This window comes from Cenococcum geophilum (genome assembly GCF_001692895.1).
Source record: "Cenococcum geophilum 1.58 unplaced genomic scaffold K441scaffold_5, whole genome shotgun sequence".
NCBI lineage: Eukaryota > Fungi > Ascomycota > Dothideomycetes > Gloniales > Gloniaceae > Cenococcum > Cenococcum geophilum.
The window spans coordinates 1,643,797-1,669,070 of NW_027137563.1; the positions used below are offsets into that span (position 1 = coordinate 1,643,797).

The 25,274-nt window shown below is 34.0% G+C and overlaps 2 protein-coding genes across 2 annotated transcripts; both read right to left on the bottom strand.

The window, feature by feature from the left end:
- Positions 1-16,984: 16,984 nt before the first annotated feature.
- Positions 16,985-17,140, bottom strand: K441DRAFT_540469 (uncharacterized protein; the record flags this gene model as incomplete). The annotated part of the gene is made up of 1 exon (XM_067642597.1): positions 16,985-17,140. A coding segment is annotated over one exon (156 nt), but the record flags the coding sequence as incomplete, so codon positions are not given.
- A 6,754-nt stretch (positions 17,141-23,894) lies between these two features.
- Positions 23,895-24,044, bottom strand: K441DRAFT_540841 (uncharacterized protein; the record flags this gene model as incomplete). The annotated part of the gene is made up of 1 exon (XM_067642612.1): positions 23,895-24,044. A coding segment is annotated over one exon (150 nt), but the record flags the coding sequence as incomplete, so codon positions are not given.
- Positions 24,045-25,274: the final 1,230 nt, after the last annotated feature.

Genomic DNA, 25,274 nt, shown 5'->3' on the forward strand with positions numbered 1-25,274 from the left:
AACCCCCGTATAAAAATATACCCCCGTAAATAAACTAGCTAGAAGTGCTTTATGTGCGGTAAGGAAGGATATTGGTCTATAAGGTATACCCAGGAAGAACGTAATAAGTCTAGGAAGAGACTTAATAGCCGTATTAACTAGTTTATTTTGGAATACAAAGGAGAGGAAGTAGAAGAGCCCCCTAATAAGTTAATAGAAGCCCTTATAATTGACTTTAACTTAGACGCTTAAGAATAAGAGACCTTAGAGATATTCTTAACTACTTTTGGACCTTTTACGGACAGCTAAGCCTTTAATATTACGACCGTATTAGCCGACCGTTCCTTTATACACTTAGTTGCGCCCAAAAACCATTCCGTAAGTACCCCTGTTATAGATATTACAGATTATAAGCAGGACCTATTTGCATATATTACTATAGAACGCTATACCCCTAAGGAATTCTATAGTGTTATAATCGACATAAGTACCTCTAAGAAGTCTACTGTAGGCTACGGACAATACCTTGTATATAGGACCACCACAAATAATAATACGGATATTAATATTACGCAAACTAGGGCCGTAAACGTCTAATTTGGCATCGGCTTAACCGCATTAATTGGATTAGTTAAAGTTAAGACTCTAATTGGCCTAGTTAACTTCCACGTAGTAAAAGCGGACACCCCCTTCCTACTCTGTCTTGCAGACATGGATAGGTTATAGGTGTACTACAATAATATTACGGATACCCTAATTGGCCCCGCAACTGCCCTAGGAAGTAAGTATATTACCCTGCTAATTATACGACGATTTGGACACCCGTTCCTTATATAGGGAGAGACTTTATAGACCTATATTTAGGAATCTTTTGACTATAACCCGTGCTACCTTACCAGTACGGAGATCTACCGCCTATACCGCTGTTTCGGCCACCTGTTAGCCGAAAAGCTGTATAGAGTCCTTAAACGCTCTGGATATGACAACGTTAATAGGAAGGCAATTAACCACCTAACTAAATACTGCTCCTTCTGCTAGAAATACGGACGTTCCCCAGGCTGATTTAAGTTTACCCTTTATAAGGACCTTAACTTTAACCACTTAGTATATGTGGACATTATATATATTAACGGTAGTCTAGTATTATATATAATCGATAAGGCAACCCGCTATTAAGCCGCCTGTTGGTTGTAAAATATATCTATAAAATACACTTGGGATATTTTACGGACCTGCTGGATCGACATATACGTTGGACCTCCGCAGTATATCACCTACGACGCTAGTAGGAACTTTATTAGCAAGGAATTCCAGCAGTATGCTATGGCTATGGCTATATTAATAAAAGCTGTTCTAGTTAAGGCGCACTAGTCCGTTAGGCTTGTTAAGTAAGCTTACCTAGCCTTATAGAGAGCTTACTAGATCATTATAGACGAGTGTAAGGACATCTAAAAGGAACTGGCTTTATAGATGGCCGTAAAGGCTATTAACGACACCGCTGGCCCCGACGGACTAGTACCCACCCTCTTGGTTTATGGAGCCTACCTAAGGATAAGTAACCTAGGCCCTCCTGCCCCGTCTATTATGGAACAAGCAGCTGTAATATGGAAGGCAATAACTAAAATAGTTAAGCTACGGGCTAAGTAAGCTATTAATAACGCCCTGTACTACCGTAATGGACCTAACACGACCCTAGTATACAACCTCCCGCTTAACTCTAAAGTCCTTATATGGCGTAAAAGCGGCAGTTGGAATGGACCTTATTGTCTACTAGCCGTAGAAAATGAGACGTGCTGCGTATAGCTTCCTAATGGGCCAACTAGCTTCAGAAGCACGTCTATAAAACCCTACTTTCGGCCTAAAAACACCCATAATGTTAAACTAGACGAACTAGAAGCACCCGTTAAACTAGACGAACCGGAAGCACCCGCCGAATTAAACGAATTAGAAGCACCCTTGCCTACCCTAAAAGTCCCCTAGAAACCCACTAAACCTACTAAACCTACTATAAAGCGTGGTTAAGGACGCCCCTAAAAGCACTCCGTAACCAAGAACACCGTAATAGAAAATCACCTAACCTCCGCAGAAATATCCGCAAGGCAATCTCCGCCTGTGGATATATTAGTTCTAGTATAGGAAACCCCATTTACGGACTTACGACGTAAAGAGATTAACGGACTACTTAAAAAGGGTGTCTTTGCGGTTATAATAGAGAAAGACGTCCTATAAGGCATCCGTATATTTAACTTATACTTTATTAACGAGATTAAGCACCCTAGTACTAATAAAGCCTTTAAGAAATTAAGGCTTGTTGTACAAGCTTATAATAATAAGGGAAAGGACTTAGTCCTTACGTAATTGCCTATAATTTAATAAGTTAGCCAATGAATTATACTTGCACTTGCGCTAGGACTACAGTAAACTAAACCCGTAGCCCTATACTTATAGGACATCTCACAAGCCTATATGCAGTCCAATACCTACCTAAGTAGGGACATCTTTATACGACTACCCCGTGAGCTTAACCTATAACTAGGAATAATTTTATAGGTTATAAAACCTCTTTACAGAGTACCAGAAGCTAGGAACCACTGGTTTAAGACGTACCACTAGTATTACGTTAGTAAGCTTAAAATAAAACAGTCGACCTACAACCCCTACCTCCTATACAGCCCATCGAACGGCTTTGGTATTGTTGGACTTTAAATAGATAATACCCTATTCCTAGTAGACTAGACCTTTACGGACGTTAAAGAAACTGAACTATAAAAGGCCAAGTTCTTGGCAAAGCTGTGAGAGTAGTTAACTAAGTAGAATCCGATTAAGTTTAATAGAGGCTTAATTATATAAAAGGGTAACCTAATTAAGCTAACTTAGGAACGCCAAGCTTAAAACCTAAAGCTTGTTATAGTAAAGCCTACGGACCTTACTAGTTCCCGCAGAGAGACCTATAAGACCGTAAATATAAAGGACTAATACGCTGCATAGCGTGCAAGAGGCGCCTATATTACCACAGTCTGCTAACCCAAATCTGCCTATAACTTGTCCTTTGCGGCCCAGGCAGTAGATCCGCAAGAAGAAAATATTAAGCAGCTTAATAAGCGCATTTAGTGGCAAATTGATAATGCAGTAAGGGGACTTACTTTTATACCACTAGACCTGAATTCCCTTAGCCTACTGGCATTTACGAACGCCTCCTTTACTAATAATAAAGACCTATTATTACAAATTGGCTTTATAATTATACTTATGGACCGCAATTAGGACGCAAATATACTATACTAGTCTTTAATTAAGTGCAAATGAGTAACCCGTAGTGTACTAGCTTCTAAACTATATACACTAGCTTATGGATTTAATATAGCAACTGCAATTAAATTAACGGTCCAGAAGATTTTATAACTGGAGTAGTTACCCCTGGTTTTATGTACTAATTTAAAGTCCCTTTACGACTGCCTAGTTAAACTAGGTACGACATAAGAGAAGAGGCTTATGGTCGACCTAATATGCTTACGTTAGGCCTACAAACAACATGAGATTATAGAGGTTAAATAGATTAGTAGCGGAGACAACCTAGTGGACGCTATAACTAAGGCAAAGCCGTATTAAGCCCTTAAAACCCTAATTAACACAAATAAGCTCAACCTAAAAGTTATAAAATGGGTAGAACGGGACTAACGGAGCACCTACGGTATGTCTACGGCCCGTTGGAAGGCCGTACAGCTCGTTATACGGTACAGGTAGAAAACGGTAGAAAGCTACGGTGGAACTTGGTGGACTTACATAACCTGCCGAATTTTATAGGGTGGTTGAATTAACTAATTACGATTTTCCATTCCCGGGATGGAAAATCGCTATTAGTTTGCTTAGCACTAGCGCCTTAGCGGCCCTTAAAATCTAACTTATGGCTCGTCTACTGCCCGTTAAAAGGCCGTACGGTTTATTTTACGGACCGTAAGCAGAACTTACGGCCAGCTTGGGGCACCGTTTGGAAGGCAGCCTAAACGGCACCTTAGGGAGATTTCCTATATATTTTCCTTTGTGTTCTATAGTTTTATTAAAGCAATTACGGAGGCTATACACAGGTGGTTTTATTTTTTAAGTACTGCTAGTGTATAATTACAGCACCTGTTATACTAAACGCGTGCTTACGCGTTCGGTACACCAGGTACGCGTTTACGCGTTCAGTGCACCAACCACTCGCTTACGCGTCTGGTGCACTTATAAAGCACTAACTAATTAGGGGGGAGGTGNATNAGTATATAGACNACGTAGTCTNCTTTATATAATTAACAGTCACNATCCAAACAAGNATACNATACTACATGTATTTCGTGCCCGTGGATACGACTCACTCGTGCTATTAAGTTAGTACGAACAGTTGGATAATTATAACAATTTAGACGATAATAAGGAGCTTAGACAATACCTAAGGGCAGGCTTTTTTAAGAGAGGGGGGTAATATAACTATGCTAGGGCGCGAGGCAGATAAGGCAGATAAGGCAGATAAGGTAGGTAAGGTAGGTAAGGTGGATGAGGTGGTTAAATATATATAGTAATAGTGTTATTAGTTTCTAGTGCCTTGGATATATTTAGATAAACATTAAAGATTCAATTATATCACCTATGTAGGATTTTTAATCCTAATACTATATTCCTTTTTTATATATTTAATTCTGATATAATTTATAGGATTAAAAAAATAATACTGTTTAACAACTTCTTTAATCTCGTTTGAGATCGAACAAATATAATAGAAGTCTTAATATTAATATTTCGCTATTAGCTATTAAATCTTTCTCTTCCTTTAATCCTCCGCTTAATCTTATAATATTATTATACTCCCCCCGCAAACATTAATACGTTACACTTAGACGGCTTCTGCGAACTCTATAAGGTTATAAATATCTTAAACTATAAAAATCTCACGCTTATATTGTATATAAAAGGTAAGGGCGGCACAGTAAACAGATTAATACTTACGTTAGAGGTGTATAGGGAGAGAAAGAACCCTATACGTTACTTAAGACCCCACTTTACTAATCCCAAGGGCCTTCTTAACGCAATGGCCGAGAGTAACGCGTATATATTAGGTTCTCGCGCTATAGACTACTTCGTACCTAGCTCTGCTAAGTTATATTCTAATTTTAACTTCTATATCCAAGCAGATATTAAAGGCATTTTTAAAATGCTTAGTAAGATAAAGTTAAGCCATAGCGTATAGTGGACCTCTCTAATATAGTCGCTAGTCCGAAAATTAAGCTTCCGAAAATTTAAGATAGACGTAAGAGTGTTGCAACACATATTTAAGTCTAAAGAATTTAATGCCCTAATAGAAAAGTATCCTTAAAAAAAGGTTTATTCCATAAAATACAGCGAGGGCCTAGATATATCCGCTAGGTATACCTTTAATAGAACCGCGTTTTTATTTAACTAAGATATATCTAGTTAAAACAATTATTGGGATAGAGATATAGATAAAATGGACTTACCTAATCCTATCTATAAGACTACGGAAGATAAGGAGTATAACGCTTACATTTAGTTACGGCAGTTCTTCGCCGATCTTTATCATTATTAATATAACTATGACCTACGAGGATTATATAAGACGATCTGGGTCTTATATAATAGGAAGGGATTATAGCATCTAGGGACGTTACTAACCTTTTCCTTTTAGCACGAAAATAACTATAATAGGCTAGACAAATACGACCGAGGCAGCGAAATACTCGAGGTAATTAAAGGAAAGAGCGTAAAGAGTAGGGTTCGTATACAATTAATGTTTAATACAGCCGTCCCTTAGTTAACTCCTTTTTATAACATCCTCTAATTCTATTTAAGTTAAGTTTAATATTTTATTTCTAGGCTTAGAGCGGTACATTTATACCCTAAACCCTCCCAGCGGAAGGAGGTATATACTTAGTTATATAGAGTAGAGACCCTACGTGTCTAGGCGGCTAGAAAGAAGTATAAAGTTTAAGGATATTAATATATAAAAAATTAGGCGGCGCTAGAACTCCGCAGAATAGGGGATAATAAATCCTTATTTATACCATTTCCGCAAAGAGAGGGATAGTCGGCTAAAACACTAAAGTAGTTCCGGGATAATTTGCAGGTTATAGCTTAGTAGTAAAAGGAGACCTAGCTTAATCCTCTACTAGGATTATATTAGATACTCCTAAAAAACCGTTAAAGGGTAGACATTAAGGCCACATAGTAGAATACTAAAAATTTGGGATATACATATAATAGCCAATATCTCCTTTAGCAATTCTATACTAACTATTTTAATAAATATAGCATCTTACCTAAGCTCGGTATTATAGACTCCTATATCCAAGCTAAGTATTATAGAGGGTAGTAGTTATAGGGCCTTAAGTATCCCTAAAGCTACTATAGTATACTAGCAGTTAAACCGCTATAGTTAAGTCACAAATTAAGTATTGGCCGAGGGTTAATCACTATTTAATTAATAATAAATTAGGGGTATTTTAATATAGATCTTAGTGTATATTATAAGAGTATAAAGCCTCTTATAATTCGATAGAGTTCTTATTCTTAATCTTCTATTTAATATTAAAATATTAGAGCTTAGGTATATTCTTTTTTAAGTTTTTATATATAGTTACACGGGACAATATTTAAATTATCTTGTAAAGCCTGCTATACCTTATATAGATTAATACTAATTATTATATATATCTATATACTTAGAGACTCCTAAGTTAAACTAGATAGTTATATTATACTAAAGTAAGACGGTAATAAAACAAGTCCGATTTAGGTCGACAATATATAAATCGCCTTAAGCAGCTCTAGAATTAAACTTCGATTAATTTAAGGCATTCTACCTAGGAGCATATAGAATTTTTTTTAAAAGAACGCGGAATTCATAGTAAATTATAAAAAGAGATACGCTAGGTGGTTATATAAGCTAGATAATCGTACAAACTAGGTAATTATATAAGCTAAATAGACAAGCGTAGCGCCCTCTAAACATATAGCTAGGATTTTAACGGATTTAGTGGCTGCGGCTTTAGTCCTATAAGCTAGGCGCTTATAGGAGCTAGGGGATCCTACGAGCTAGGTAATCGTATAAGTAGGGTAATCTAACCTAGCGCCTTCTAATTAACGCCTAGCGTGCAAATAGAATATTAATAGGTTTAGTAACTCCGCGGCTTTAATCCTATAAGCTAGGCAATCCTATAAGCTGGGTAATCGTATAAGCTAGGTAATCGTATAAGCTAGGTAATTATATAAGCTAGATACTTATAGGAGCTAAATGCTTATAAAAGCTAGGTAATCTTACGAGCTAGGTAATCTTATAAGCTAGGTAATCTTATAAGCTAGGGGATCTTACAAGCTAGGTAATCTTGCGAGCTAGGTAATCTTATAAGCTAGGTAATCTTATAAGCTAGGGGATCTTACGAGCTAGGGGATCTTACGAGCTAGGTAATTCCATAAGCTAAGTAATCTTGCGAGCTAGGTAATCCTATAAGTTAAGTGATTTTGCGAGCTAGGTAATCCTATAAGCTAGGTAATCCTATAAGCTAGGTAATTCTACAAGCTAGGTAATTCTACAAGCTAGGTAATCTTATAAGCTAGGTAATCCTACAAGCTAGGTAATTATGCAAGCTAGGTAATTGTACAAACTAGGTACTTATAGGAGCCGGCCGATCCTACAAGCTAGGCAATTGTGTAAGCTAGGTGCTCGTAGGAGCTAGCTAATCCTATAAACTAGGTGGTTATATAAGCTAAGTGCTTATAGGAGCTAGGCGCTTATAGGAGATTGTAAGAGCTAGGTAATTATAATCTAGTACCCTTTATTAACGCTTAGCTGTAAGCTAGTCAATTCTATAAGCTAGGTAATCGCACAAGCTAGGCAATTATACGAGCTAGGTAATAGCAGGGTCTAAGTATAAGCCTATCTTACTGCCTTTATAAAGTTAAAAATAACCACTAGTAAATTATGCGAGCTAGGTAATCCTATAAACTAGCTAAAAGGTATAAAGAGATTTAATACTAGCTAATTCCTCTATAACCTATAATTATAGCAAATATATTATAGGATAAAGCTATTTCTAAAGACCTACAAAAACACTTTCTCGGCACGGTAAAGATTGCTCTACAGTATCTAAAATTTCACGGGCCTAAGGAAGAGTATCTTAATCTAAACCATATCTCTTATTTAGAAAAAGTTTTTAAATAGGATTGCGCTTGACTTGATCTAGGGAATTACATCCCTGCGATTATCGACCCTATAAAATTCGATATATTAGTCCAAAAATCTAGTACTAGAAAACACCTACTAAAACTACTTCACTAAAAACTACTAAGGCTCCCTATATAGAACAACACGTCTTTACTTTACTTATATAGCAGGTATTATATTACGGTAGCTTAGAATATGCTCTTCTTAGAGGATAGATAGTGGTATACTAACCTATATTTATTGGGTTTATTTACAGCTTTATTTACAGTTAATTAATCTAATAAGGATAGGTATATCTAAGCGAACGGGGATATATATTTAAGAAAGGTACTTATACGCTCAAAAAGCTACTAACGGCGAAGTATACTAACTAGTCCGCTTCTATCAATCTTATAGGGATACGTTAGGCGAATAGAGATGGCTCCTTTAACTAAGTAATAATAAGTAGGGTAAAGTTATAAACCGGATCCAACAACCTAAACATAAATGGTTAGGCTATATAATAGATACGCTATTACTATATATAGGGTTATAGGGGGACCTTAAACTTAGATATTTTCCTATAATATAGAGTTAGAAGTGCCTAAAGGTTTACTTCCTACAATTAAGATTTTTTAGTATATTACTTACAAATAATAGGAAATCTGCTACTATATCGGGCATATATAGTAAGTTTAGAAGTTTATTACCAATAATAATAAGTTAATACTACCTTTTCTTAACGGGGGTACGGTCTAGAGCCTATAATCCCTTACGCCATTAGCGTATTCTAACAACAAAAATCTAGTAATAACATTAGTAAACACTAGTTAGGTTTTTCCTAATATACTAAATTCGCTACACCCAAAGGTCCTAACTTAGTTACTTAAGGTACTAGGCATAATCCCAACATTTAAAACATTCTTTAAAGATTTAAAGTATCTTAAACCCGTAATAATAATCTTAAGGGGAATACTACCGCTAAACCATAAAGATTCTATAAGAGAGATAATTACGCGTTGCTATATAGGGTTATTAGAGCACAACAGTTATTATTTAGTTCAATTTAGTCTAAATAGAAAGCGTTATATACTAAACACCCCAGGATTACTTATCCGCTATCGTTAACTCTACTTATACTTACTATAATATTTTCCTAGCATAACTAATATATCTCCATTAATAGACAGAAGAAGTAAGAAGGATAATATTAAAAGCGGTAAAAAGAGCAATAACTCCGCTAGAAAGAGGGCTTAGTATAAATTCGCAAGGCTAGCTAGTAATCTTAGGTTTAAGTTAAAGCCTATTAAGGAACTTCTAGGGGAAGACCCTAATAAAGCAGAAATCTGGGTTTCCCTTTGTAATCGGCGACCTAAAGAATTATATAAAATCAGTAACGAGGATTTTAAATTAAAGGTAGACCGCTAACTAAAAGTGCTTTATACTAAATTTAAGCGGCAAATACTCCTAGACCCTACTCTTACTCTAAGCGTTGATTTTAGTAGTAAGCCTATTAATTATAGATGCGGTAAACCGCTATAGGCTTCCCATATCTCTAATAAGAATCTTTTATTCCTACCTATATTATATAGTGTAGATAATACAGTTAGTCCGAAAGCTATGCTTACATCGTTCGCAGTTAAACGATTTATTTTCTTCTGCTTTTTTAGGTAGAGGGATATAAACGATTCCGACCTTTAGACAAAAGAGATATAAGCACCTGCATCGGAAGTGCCTAAGAGTGCTCATTTAGCTGGCCATAAGCAGCAGCAGGGCCACGAGCAGCAGCAGAGCCACGAGCAGCAGCAGAGCCACGAGCAGCAGCAGAGCCACGAGCAGCAGCAGAGCCACAAGCAGCAGCAGAGCCACGAGTAGCAGCAGAGCCACGAGCAGCAGCAGAGCCACGAGCAGCAGCAGAGCTACGAGCAGCAGCAGAGCTACGAGCAGCAGCAGAGCTACGAGCAGTAGCAGGGGAGTAATGAGTAAAGTCAAATGGGTTACCTTATGGTCTGGCTGCCTCCTAAAACTGCTATAACAACTACTTAAAGCGCCCTTTTTACTATCAAATCTCTATTTAATAAATGCAGGATTATAAATTAGGTTGCTTTTTTTTAAATTATAACCTTAAAATATAGCAGGGTAGGGAACAATAGCTCCGCTATAAAAAATATAGCTTCCGAAATTATAGACGGATATTTTAACAATAACTTTATTAGAGCGCCTTAGAAATTTGGATACGTTATTACAGACTCTCTATAGTTAATAGATATTATAGATGTTTATAATAGAGCTAATTTAATAAACATGAATTTTCTATAGGTTATTTTTATTCTAAACAAAGGATCTAAGTCACTAGATACACGGTTTCTTAGAAAGCCTTTTTCTTAATATATAGATCTATTTCACGGTGGCAAGGCTATAAAATAAAAAGCACTAAAGGACCAGCTACTAACTCCTAACAATTCTATAAAAAGCATAAGACTTATCTAATAAGAAATCCAGCCTACGCTACCCCCTAAAACGCAAACTAGGCCCAAACTTCGCCCGTCTAACAAAGATATAGACGAAATTTAGTAAGTGCGAATTCCTCAAATTAGGACGTGGCAAGGGGAAAGCCGACTTTTATATCCATAGAGAAATATTACATTGCTAGAAATTTAAGTTAAGGATTTTAGTATAAGCGCTTAATTTTATCTAATTATTAACCTAAAGGGATTAAAGAATATATAACGTCGGCTTAAGTATTATATTAGGATAGAGGCGTAAGCATAATAGGTTTACTAACATTGCTATCTTCTTAGAAGTTTACTATAACTTCACACTTATATTGTCTTTACTACTAGTTTATATTTACTAATCTCCCAGTTAGTAAACCTTATAGCGTCGCTCTATTAAACTTTTAACAACTACTACGGCTATTTAGTAGAAGGGGTTTATAGCTCTACTCTCTACCTAGCTAGATATAAGAATTGGGATCTATAATTAGCCGATTAACCAAAATTACACGATTCTAATTCTTCTTCCTTAATCGTCTTAAAAACGCACACCTCTTTATATAAGTTTATGGCGGATAAGGCCTTATAAAGTATTTTATGCAATATATAGAGAATTTAAGCTTAGTAAGCATTATATTAGAATTTTAATCCTCTTTATTATAGTCTAGGGATATAGCTAAGTAAGTTAGTAGCAGAAAGGTAATAGCTAGCTAATTAATTATGCCATTAGAAAAGAGTAACTAAAGACGCACGTAGTAACATAAAACAGAAAAATTCCATTTAGCCTAAAGATTAGCTTTTGTCCTAGAACCCATTTCTACTAATATAATTACCTATCCGTATAATAAGTGGTTGAAACTCTATAGGAATTATAATAAGTAGTTAATAACCTATAAGGGATAACTCTAAAAACTTATAGCCGACATAACGTACGCAGACACTTAGTATTTATCTTTACTCCTTTTTATCGGAAAGAAGAATAAAAAATAAGCACTAAGAGCTCTCTTTCCTGTAATTAACCATAAACGGCGTAGCGTTTAAGGTATAATTAGGCTAAATATTAACCTAACTACCGCAGGCGCTAAAAATCTAATGCTCTTCGCCGAGGCTAATCTAGAAAATCTTCCTATTAAACTTAGTAAAACGGCAGACTACTATTATAAGACTAAGCGGTATAGGCTTAACTAGGTCAGCGACTAATATCCTAAGCCTAAAACTAAAGATGTGGTTAATAGGATCTACTCGCTATTACTTCTCCCCTTTACTAATATCCTTTGCCTTTTCGTAGAGGATTTCTTAAGTTTAGAAGAGGTTTTAAATCTTCTTTATAGATAGGCAGAACGAGGCCAGGAATTGGTAATAAGTTGACTATATATTATTATTATCGTTATATAAACAGTTAACTCTGCGGACTTTATTAAGAGCCTACTAAATATATTAAAATCCTTCTCTAGCGTAACAATTATAGCCTTACTAGATACTATGGAAGTATTACTAACTACACGCTACTTTTCACTTAAAGATGCTCTACTACAAGAGGCTGACTATACTTAACGAGCAAAAATTACTAAGCAGGTACTATTCTCCGCAACTTACCTTTAAGTATTTTTCTATAAAGCGTTGATTTATTTTACTATAACTATAAGTCTACCTTTTAGTTTCTTCCGTGCGTCTAGGGAAGAAAATAACATTAATAATCAGTTTTCTGCCCACCTAGGCTTATTCCTATAACTCTATTACCAGCATAAAGTCTCCCTTAATAACGCCGCTATATATATTGCCTTAGCTATTCTTATAAATAGTTCTCCCCCTAAAATACATTATAAGATTTTAAGACCCTTAATTCCTACTAGTTACTAAATATATAAGGTTTTTATCCTAGAGCCCTTTTTCGAACTCTTTATTACAATTACTGCCAAGCAGTATATCTTAAACAGCATTATCTTTAGCACCCGTTAGCTTATAACTAGTGTCGCTTAATAAAGGATAATCTTATAACTATACTATCTAATTTAGATATAGATAACATCCCTTCTTCTTAGCTATACTAGCAGAATCTATAGGAACTTAAATAGAGTATTCCCTAACTAAAGTTAAATAGAACTTACCTATTCTGCCTTCGCAGAAAACCAAAATATATACTTATTTATAGACATTTAATATATAATATTTACGTCTATAGATACGGCACGCCGATATAAGGCATTAAATATCACTTTAAAGTCTCTAAGTGTATATTATACCAATCTAAAGGGCCGCTAGGAGTAAAGCTTCTTCTACTAACTACTGGTACTTATTTACTAGCGATTAACGGAGGCGGCGTCTAAGGAAAGCTATTACTGCTAATACTAAGAAATCTAGAGCAAGTTTAGGACCTCCTATATCCCCTCTAGGATGATTTCAACTTCGCTCTAAGTACTAGTTTAGGTAGGGTTTAATTATACGATAATATAAAATGAACTAACTTCTATAGGAGGCCTTACTATTCTCCAGCTTTTCCAGATACGATAGAGTATCCAAAATTGCATTTTTATATTTAAGACGCTAGCTAAACGAGTTTTCGCTATACAGCGTCTTGCTAGGCTTTTACTATACTTTCGTATAATTTTATTTTTAGGTTCTTAGCTTACTAAAAGCCGTTCTAAGATTGCCAAACTTAAGTTCTGTCTTAAAGATGCATTCGGAATAAATAACTAGCTATTCAATATAGTAAAGTTTAGAACATCCGGTATAAAAGTTACTATAACAGCCATAATAATATCTAAGGGCGCGCTATACATATTATCGAATTATAATGGCGTATTAGAACGTCAAAAAGATTGCAGTAAATTTAACCTAAGCCATTTAAACTCTATCCTAATATACAGCTAGGTTATAAGCATGTTAAATCAACTAATCCTTATAATAAAGTATTAATATAGTAAGCGTAAGTTTCAATTATCTTATTTATATATATAGACTAACAATTTATAGTATATAAGCTACGTCTACTATACCCACATACGTTTAATATACTCTTACTTACTCTGTTAAAGTTCTAATAGATTTATCTAGTATCTTTCTAGCTAAGTTTATCCCTATTATCGGTTTTATTTAAGATAGGGGTATTAAAAAGTATAACAACCCTATAGATCTAATCTATTAGGAAAGTCGTATTGCCTTTAACGCAGACCCTAATCTAACCATATCTATTAGTTTAGGGTTTACTCAACAGCCTAGTTCCCCTAGAGCCCCGTCTACATAATATAGTTTTTAGAATAATCCTATACCTCGGCTCCTAAGGTCGTTTAGGACTATACTAGTAGCTTAGAATAACTACGTTAAGCATTTAAATTAACTTAAGTCACTATTAGTGGATAAGGAAGCTCTAGGAAGCTACTTCCGGATTAATATACCCTTTAAATACTAGCCCACACTAGACGAGATAGGTAAGATAGCAGATCTTTAAAGGGAAACGCATCTATATCTTTAGTTATAATAACATATCCTTCTAGCCATTAAATAAGCACTACGGTCGGCCTCTTTCTTCTTTAAATTAAGCGAGATGCCAAGCTTTTAAGGGCGTTAGTACGAATGTCATGGATCTATACATTGTTAGAGTCTAAATGCCTAAGCGCTAGTCTGCGATTTGGTACAAAAATTCCCGTCTACCCAGTTCTTAACTAATTAAAACACTAACTTAAGTAATCTAAATGAGGGTAATCTATATATAGATTATGGAATCTATAATAAGGCCGTTAGATTCCCCGTCTATTACCTTAGTCAGAAACTAACTATATACTTATAATTAAATCAGTTATACCGCCAAAAGATTAGTAGCTTTCCTAATTTAATTACTTAGTTTATTAAGCAATAGAGACTTAATGCCAACTTTAGCGAACCTGGCCATTCTAACCCTAAGGAAGTCTTTTATTATAAGTGCGACTACTCTATCCTAAGTATTCCGACGCGAAAGAGGCTATTAGTATACTTTAATAGAGACTTTTGTAAAAAACATCATCAAAGTATCTTTACTTAGTTAATATTATTTGCCTTTACAAGACAAGGCCAAAATGTTATATTTTTATCAAAAGGCGAGGTCATATATAGATATTAAATTTACTATTTTTAAATTCTCTATAAAGCTTTAATAGTAACTTATCTCTTACCCATTACCTAATTTATCCCTAGTATTATCCCCGGTATTATACCCTATATCATTCCCTACATTATACCCTACATTATCCCTTACATTATCCCCTACATTATCCCAGTAGTACTACCCACCTACTTTACCTATCTACTTTACCCACTAACTTTACCCATCTACGCCTTACTAAGAGTAGTAGGTTAGATTATCTATAGGTAGTTCTTAGGTCATAAATAACTTACCAGAATTATAAGATTTATTTTAATACTTATAGATATAAGTATTACAACTTATAACCGTAGTAGTATTTAATTTTTAGGTACTTATAACTCTACCTTAATCTCCTAAGTAATCCTTATATTGTAACGAAGAACTTTGCTATATTCTTATATCTAAATTATAAACACGGCTGCCGAGGCCGTAGTAATTCTCTTAATATCCCTTGCGATAACTATATTATCCTTTATATATAACAAAAAGGCCTAACGCAAACCACTTCACTAGTTACGGTTTTAATAACCTTAGTAACTTTAACGGCTTCAGCAAATCTAACTACTTTAACCTCTTTAGCAGCATCTAATACTTCGCGCACAACTTATTCAGCAATGAATTCGGCCTTTACTACACTAGCTTTAGATATTTAGGAGTAAGTAACTTAATAACCCTATTAATACTATATTAATATAGGATAACTAATAAATATTTAAGTCTTAATGTTAACGGAGAAGAAGGGAGTAAGACAAATTTATAGGGCATTTAAATAAATAGCCTTTAAGATTTAATTAGGGCTATCTTTAGAATATATAGTAGTAGTTAAATAATACCAGTAGTATTTCTTGCCTTAACATTATAAACCAACTAGAATTTAGCTGCACTATATTTAAAATAGTTCTAAGCTTACTACTATCTTATATTCTATATCCTATAAATTAACGCGAAAATAAAGCTGGAAATTTAATACCTAAGAGAATAGTGTTAAAATCTCAATAAATCAAAGATACCTTTTACGGTTATCTCCTATAGCTAGCTAGGATTCACCGTAATTCTTTAATTTATACCTACTTTTGGCTTCTTAAGCGCACAAATATAAACATGTTTAGATATCCTTATTATACCGCTAGAGCTTAGCTAGAGATACAGCACTCTCCTATTTTTATTCTCTAGTACCCTCTCTAGTACCCTCTCTAGTACCCTCTATTATCTATCTTACTAAGATAAATATATTTTTTAGATAAACGCCTAACTTCTTAGGGTTAATATTATTAGGTTCCCCTCTTCCTCTTCCGGCGGACTATATAATTCCCATTATAGCGCCAAGATTCCGCATAGTGAGGTATAATTCCCCGTTGTTTATTTTCTTATAGTAGCTGTTTCCTAAATCGCTAATATCTTTCTTAGCCAGATCATTATAGTCTACTAGCAATTCTTAAGGTATATTTATAGATAAGATAAGCCTATAGATTGGGGCCTTTTCTAAGCCGTATTTAATTAGGTATTGTTTAGTTAAACTATATTTAGTTAAACTAAATAGTCGCCAGCCTTTAATAGCTATATCTATTTTATCCTCTTCTAGTAATTAGTTTTGCATTTCTTTAGTAAAGGCTATACTAAGTCTAACTAATAGTAAGATATAGATAAATTCGTGTGTATAGTTTAGGCTTTATATAAGTAGAGACCGCCTTTTTTTTAGCACCTATTACTTTTAAAACTTAATAGCTGTAAGAAAATGCCTACCTCCTTACTCTAACCTTAAATGGAAACTCGTTACCTTTTTCTAATTATAAAAGTTGTATCCTTTAGCCAAATACGAGTAAATAGTTCTAGAAACGTTAACTAAGAAAGAACAATAATGATAGAAACAGAGCAGTGGTATTAAGGTATGAGTCATTTTTCTAGATAAATACAATTTTATTTAAAACTATAAAAGATTATTACTACAAATAGACATATTCTAAGCCTGTGTAATAACTATAATTTATAACCCTTTAGCAGTCTAAGCGAGATAGGTCACCCCTAGTATTACTTAGATACTAGGACTTGCAAATAATCAAAATAGGAGACTTATTCGTCATCGTAATTGCTATACCCCTTACTACTCCCTACCCTTTTAATTACCTCATTAGCTAGCTTCTCTAGCGTCTCTACTTACTTCACCCTATATTTCTAATAAGTAAACTATATATTGGCCTACCTAAAATATCCCTTTGGACAATAAACTACTAACTTCCTATCCTTTATATACTCGCTAAGCTTTAGTAAGGATATCGGCGATATAGTATTTGGATTAAAGAATATAGTAATTACTGTGGCGCGCTCTAAGCCGTTAAACTCCCATTTGATTTGCCTCTATACTTCTCCATTAAGTTTATCTTACGGTAAAGAACTATCCTAGTCGTTACGCCGTGGGTTTAGAACTATAATTCTATACGGCTTAAGAAGCTCTATAATATCCTTTTGCCATTCTATTACTTTACCACTTTTAATACTACCAACAAGGAAGATAGATTTTCCAATAATAGCACGTATAGACGGTATGGTTAGTAGCTAATAGACGATGAAGTTAGGGTGCTTATCCATAACAATAGGTTTAGCGGATTTTTTAGTAGGAGTTATAATGCTTGGGGCGGTAGGCGTAGAGTCGGCAGGAATTCTAATAGGACTTAAAACAATCGGGATCGCAGCTAGTTCGGCGGGGATTTTAATAGGAGTTATAGCGATTAAGGGCGTAGTAATAGACCAGAAGTTTAGGGATAACTCGGATATAAGGCAAATTTACAAAAGATAACTTAGATAAGAGTCTTACCTATTAGTTCTATATAAAACAAAATAGTTTATAATAGTTTCTTCTATAAGAGCGTAGTGTACTTACTTTATAGGCCTCTTCTTAGTAAGGAGATATGGAAATCTACCTTGAAATAAAAGGCTTAGATGCTAAAGTCGGCCTAAAAAAGAGAGAGTTTTAAAACGCGAGGCACTCTAGGCCCCATATATTTCTCCTATATACTTAAAAAAGTGGCGTAAATCTAACTACTACTATAGCCCTATAACTATAGACCTTATACTAATCTACTTAGTCTATTATCCCCTTAATCTACCTAATCTATACCTAGTTACCTATCTAATCTACCTAATCCACCTAATCCACCTAATCCACCTATCCCTACTAATATCTTATATAACGGCTAAGATATCCTATTAAACCCTAGATATAAAAGTTACCTTATATACTTCTATTAGCTACTAATATTTTTTAAACTTTATCTACGCAAATCCGATTACTACCTACTACTATATATAGAGCTGCTAAACTGCGCTAAATTCTTAAAAAACTAAAGTAAGGCATATTCCTTAGCTTACGGCTAAATTAACTAATAGACATAGCCATAAACTCCTCATTAGAGTGGCCATGTCAACGACCCGTAAAAATAACCATTATAGCGCATCGCTACCCGCCCTTACTATTATTAAGATTATTCTTATAATTTTAAACAGCCTTATAATTATAATGCAGTTAAATAGTATCTAGTAAAGGTATAAGCCTAGGGAAAAGCGGGTAAATACTAAGCAAGGTATAGCAGACCTAAAATAACTCCTTTTTATACCGCATTTCACTTAAGAAAAGGCTTATTTACGTTTTAATTTTTAGGCTCCTCTTAACACATAAGTAATAGGGTATTTATTATATATAGAACTCCTATAGCAAATGGATTTTTTATAGTAAATCCTATACAGATGCCTATATAATATTTTGCTCCAGTTTAAGACCGGTATTTTTAGATAAATAGTAAAAATATCATTTTAAGATATAAAGCATTACATCTATTTATATATTAAATGGTAATATAACCTCTCCTTCCCTTATTCCCCTCTAGTAATCTTTTTTGACCGGAGTGAAGTGGATTTAAGCTTAAATTTACTCCACTTATAGTTTAACTTATTCTTAAACAGGATTAATACTTACCTATTAAGGCTAGTAGTCTAGTCCACTCTACTCTACTTTAACTTTAACCCAGTCTAAAAAGATCACTATAAATACGATCTGCTATTGCTGCCTAATATAGTCCATTTACTAGCTTCTTAAGATCTAACTATTATACCTAGCTTTGCCTTATTAAGTAGTAAAGGCTCCCTTAAAACCTATAAATAGTCCTAAGACTAGAGCGGATATATTTACTTAGACTTGGTTATATAGCCCTATATTAGCGTTTAAGGGGATATCTAACGAATTGCATTTTGTACGCAATCCAAAGTCTATAAATTTCCTCCACGTCATCCATTTACTTCTTTTCCATTATTATAACTCTATTCCACTATCGCAGGCTTTTTATAGCCTATAACCGACTATAATATAAGGTAATATATCGTATTGCTATACCTTTAAAAGAGAAAGAGATAATAGGAATAGCTCTGTCTATATACTTTTTTAGGATATTTTTATACAGTCACATTCCTAAAGCACTTTGTTATCCCTAGGGTAGCTTAGCTAAAGTAGTTTTAGGCCAAGCCTACCTTAATAAGACTCCGCTAAGAGCGTAGGCACCTTATAGTTTAATTTAGAGGACCATATCCGTATAAAGGGGCTTATCCTACAATATATTTATATCTTAGGGCTACCTATACCAAATCGTATTAGATCTCTTTTTGTAGCTTAAAAGCTAATAAGTCTGCCTTAGCTCTAGGAGATTTTAGGTCTATATTGCCTTTACTCTTATTAAAGAAATACGGGCAGAATATAACATCTAGCTACAGTTAGGGCCGCAGTAAGTACATATCCTATATCTTTAGGCTATTTTAGGACATACTTACGTAATTTAAACGCCTCTAAGACCTATAATCTTCAGCCCTATACTACTTAACCTAGAATATATATATCCTGCTACGGATATCTACTTCTAGATATTACACTTACCCTCTAACTGCTCCCTATATAGCCCTAGCCCCTAAACTATATAGCTAGAGTCTCTTAGCTATGGAACCCTCTAAGCTTTTAATCTACGCACCTCTAGCAACTTCGTAACTTCTAGTCTACGCTTTCTTTTTAAAACACAGCCTCTAAACCCTAAAGTTTCTAACACTTAAGATAGATGCCATTGCGGATAATACTAGCCTAGTTTAAACTATAACCCCTTAGTCTGGTATAGCAGCGTATAATAAAGTGGTATATATTTACCTCATACCTAATAGTCCTAAAGCCCCTAGGACTTTTACCGCAGTGCCCATTAATAAGTCCAATTTAGAATCCGTTATTAAAGTCTAAAAGAAAAAGAAAACCATTTATAGAGTCTTCTCGCTCTGCATTCCGGGCGATAAGCTAGCACTTCTTATTAAATATACCTTTTAAGGGAATACAGCCGAGTACGTTAACGCCCTATAAATATTTTTATAATATTCTCTCTAATATATAGCAAAAGAAATCCAGATATACTTTATATCCTCTTAAAGCAATAGAATAATAACCAAAATTTTAACCAACTCTTAGCGGTCCAAATTCCAAAGGGACTTTATAATTAGCTGATTATAAAAGCTTATCAATTATTAGCACTTTAGTTAGATAGCTCTATATATAAACAACGTATTATATTCTATACCCAAAGCGAGAATATAAGCGTAGAATTTTTCTATACAGATATAAAGATCTATACTAAGTCTGGTAAGTATCTAGAGATTTAGACTATACCTAAACTAAATAATAATATCGTGCCAAATCTGGAGTCTCTAGAGATTAAGACTATACCTAAACTAAACGATCTTGGAATTTATTTAAAATACCTTTTATCTAATTATACACTTCTTTTTATTAGTTTGGTGGCCTTTATATTGTTATAATTTATATTACTATATCTTGTTAAGTATGAAACTATTAAGTATGTTACAGTACTAGCAGAAAACGGTAGATTGCGGCAGATTGCGGTTACGTAACTAAAGGATTGTATAAAACTTCAAGCGGCGCTACTATTCTTCTCCTTTCCTTTCTCTAGCTTTAGATCCTCATTAATAGACAATCTAATTATATAGGCTTACGTACGTCCTTCCTACTATACTCATACCTTAATTAACTAAGTCGCTAGCAGAGCATAGAGCTAAGATATAAGTTCTAAAAGGGCTTAGCTTTAGTCCTTTACTAAGATATAAATTATTGCTTTAATAATTTTTAGAAGTAGATACTATATTTATAATTATCACTTAACAAGGCTAGTATAATACTACAACTCCAAAACTAGCTAGTGCCATTACTATAACATATCTAAGTCTTAAGGAGAATATCCCTACTATAAAAGCTAGGAAGCCTAGCTTTAGAAAAAAAGGACTTATTTAAGGTGGCTCCGCTTTTTAGCATACTAACCCTCAGATTTATTAGGCCCTTATAATATAAAGATACTAAGCTAAGGAGAAGGGGATTGGTAATAGGGCGCTAAAGCGTACCGCTAGTATATAGGGTAGATACAAATAGCATAATAGACAATAGCTTAAAGATAAATGGGGTAGATAAGGTAGATAAGGTAGAAGTAGATAAGGTTATATTATATAATGTTATATAAGGAAGATTATAGTCAAATAAGCCCAAAAGTACAGCACTACTCGTAGATCTGCAAAATTAATTATATAGTATTTTTTTTCTTTTAAAGTTATTAATTCTTATAATATAAAGGAAGCTTTTCCAATTACCAGCTTTATTAAACTAAAGAAACTTCCTATTAACCTAGTGCTAATCACTACTATATTAGGGTTAGATTAGGGGTACCTATAACTCATCTACCGTATATATATAGCCTTATTTTCCACGTAAATCAATCTATATACGAGTTCGTTCCTAACCTAAAATTTCTAGTCAACACTTCTATTTTAATATAAGACTATTATACCTAATTAGTCCGTTTACACTTAAAGCTCTAGGAGCCGCAAGTCTACACTATACTAAACGCAAAATAATAACCACTAAACGACGGGCACGAAATTCCTTAGGATTTAAAACCTCTTTTACTAACTCTATATAGGATGTTTATAGCCCAATTAGACTCTATACCTAGACGGAGCCTAACTATTAAGGAAATATAGCTTAGACAGAATTTAATGACAACTTTTTCTCTTACAACGTTTCAAATTTTTATATATCCTAGAGTTTTATACTTATCTATCGCGGTCTTCAAGGCCAGGAGCAGCTAGATATTTCCGTTACCCTTAACTTTAATACTTAGTCTACGGACAAAGATCAGTTATCTACAAATGACTTATCGTGCCGTTCTTTTATACACAGTTACTATTATCTTAACAGAAGCACTAGTTGCACCAATACGCCAAATTTTATATATTACCGGCTATAGATAAACCCAGGCCTTCTAAAACGCTAGGCTTTAAGCAGTGTATAAGAACGTAGGTATAGTTATAGGTCCACTTAAGCTTCTAGTTTTATACTTTACTACTACTTCTAATCCTTCTTCCTTCCTAGATTATATAAAGTGCGCATTTATTAGCAATAAAATTTCATATACTCTATTTATCTTGTATATTAGTTATATATTACACATAGCCTTAAAATATAAAGTTCTTAGGCTCTACTAGTACCGTTCTATTTAGCGCTTCCTATATCTATCCTAGTATGCCACAGCTTTTATATCGTCCTTCTTTAATAGTAAACTTTTAATACTAAATTCGGCTTCAATATCAATTCCAATACGGCCTTATATTAATATTAAATACTAATAAAAGGCCTAGTCTTTTATACACTTATTAGTAGTTCAATTTCCAGTTATAGGGCTAGCCAATTTAGCCTTATCTGGGATTTAACAAAAAATTATTAGTATTTAATACGCTATATACAGAAACCTATTTAAGAAACTTTATTATAAGTTTTATATAGCCGCCTTTAACAAGGGAACTTAACGTTAGTACTAACCGTATCCTCCTAATAATAATATATTCTGCTTATCCGGTGCCTTTATAAACCTAAGTAAAGTTTAGTAAGCTAGGGTTTACTAGTAGCCTAGGGGTTATTATAAACGGGCTGCCTCCCTCCCTATTAGCTTCTTTATTAAGTGGCTATAAGCAAGCCAATAATAATATAATATTATTTAATTTTCGGTGGGGTGCTGTAACGGCACGTATAAATGCCTCTAAGATAAAGCTTATAGATTACAACTATTAAAGATACTAAGCTAAGGAGGGGACGCGTTTATATACGCGGGGGTTGCAAGAGAATTAACACAATGCTCTTAATTACGAAAGAAAAAAGAAAGGAAATCCTATAAACCGGTAGACTATATAAGTATATAAAGGGAATTAATCAGTTACTATCCTCTATTCCCACTATCAACCTATCTACTACCATCTTCTTAACAATTGGCCAAGTTATAACTCTATAATTACTTATCCAACTTAAAATCTTCTTAAGTATAATCTATTTATTATACTACCCCTATCTAAAAGCATATAGCAGATATATAGCACTAAAATCCATCTCCTAGTCCTTCCGCGTTCTTTAGTTCTTAATAATAGTGTTATAGTAGATAATAGGATCCGTTAAATTAGTAGTAATAGGCTTAGGAGATGCGGTACCGTGTATCCTAAAGAGGGCGTCCTTACTATCCTAGAACTAGTATATTGGCGCAAATACGTTCCGGTCTAAGATAAGGACTTTATTTAGAATACTAATAAGGCGCCCAGTAATTTGTATTAGTAGTTATAAATTAAATTCCTAGGCGCCGTTAAACATAGCTATCTACTTACGCACTATAAGTCTTATTAAGGCGCTATTCGGCTTTATTAAGAAAACTCTATTATTAATCATACCGTTAATAGTGCCGTCCTTCTCTGCGCCGCTATACTGTTGTCTAGCAATAAAGGTAAACCCTGCGTTCTATAGTAGAGTTAGGGACTTAAGCGGCATAACGTCCTAGTCTATATAGATGCCGCCAATCTTAAAGACCTCTTCCTAGCGTAGCACGTCTAACTTATACTAGATAGCTTTAATAGGCTTTATTATATTAGGGCCTATAAACTATAGAACCTAGACGTAGTTAATTTGGAGAAGGTTTAGGAAGGTAGTAAAGACCTTACAAGTCTATATATTCCCTATTTCGATAGCGGACTTAATCTTAGTTTAGTTATAGTTAGTATAGAGGTAAATCTTAGATAGCTTAATATATATAACTAAGGCGTATAGGGATAGAAAGTACGTAAAGTGTATATTAATTATAGAATCTAAATCCCTCTTAATATATATATAGTAGACGATACTAGGAATATACCTATATATAGTAAGATACTATATTACGGCATCCTTAGCGGAAGGGTATAGGAAGGAGGCTAGAGAGAGAAGAATAAGGATAGGGACGCTAATTTTAACAAATATCTATAACTAGGAGTAGAGGAATAGTGGAATAAGGTTAAGGGGAGCGTATCCTTTCTTGCGGTAGAAGGGGTTAAAAAATTATAGAAATTCTACTATTTTAAACCACTAATATCTAAAGAGCTAGAAGAAAAACAAGAACGTAAAAAGAAAAAAACCCTAAGTAGTGCAGGAAAGGACAAAAGACAGATTACTTAAGTAAAATTCCCTAATAGTTACATTAGACTAGAAAGCGTTAGGATAGATTTTACTATTATTAACTGTTTTAAGTATAGTGTAGCCTTTAAAGGTAATAATGGGGTAGTATTAGATATCCTTATCTCTATCCTACTTATTACCGTCCTATATTATATTATACATTCTTTTTCCTTATTCTTATCCTCGTCCTATTAGCTAATGCTACTTCTTAGCGTTTAGTTAACGTTAATAACTTACTTAGCCTTATCGGCTTTACCTATATTATCCACCTTACCCATATTATCTACCTTATCTATACTATCTACCTTACCTATATTATCCACCTTAGCTACACCAGCCATTAGTTAAGCAATTATTAGCACCTCTAGCGGTCTTCCTCTAAAAATAATATAAAACTAGCTTATAAAGTTAGCTTAGTAAAACTAAGAACCATATTAATAAACTAGGTACCGCCCTACCTAAATTTAGCCTTCCTTATATGCCCCTACTCGCTTTTTTTATTCTACTTATTACCTTTCTTTTATATTAAAAGTTACGCTATATATTATATTAACCTTATAGTACTTACGCTTCCTAAATCTACTAGCGTCTATTATATTCTTAGCTACTTACTAAAACTAACTACTTCTAAAAGATGCAGCTAGATATAATATACTTAAAAGCAGCGTATATTGCTACAGTATGCGCTAAAATAGGATTAATAGGAATTGTCTTAGCAATAGTTATAAATAAGAGAAGAGAAAAGGCCAAAGCTTTTACTTTATAGGTTAGTATAAATAAGTCTAACTAGGTGCCTTTAATTACTAATACTTATATTTAGTTTTTACCTCTAAAGTATAATTATTAAGTTCCTTAAAATATAACGGTTAGAATAAAATACTTTTATATAAATTATATAAACTATATAAGTTATAAACTACTTCCTCTTTAAGT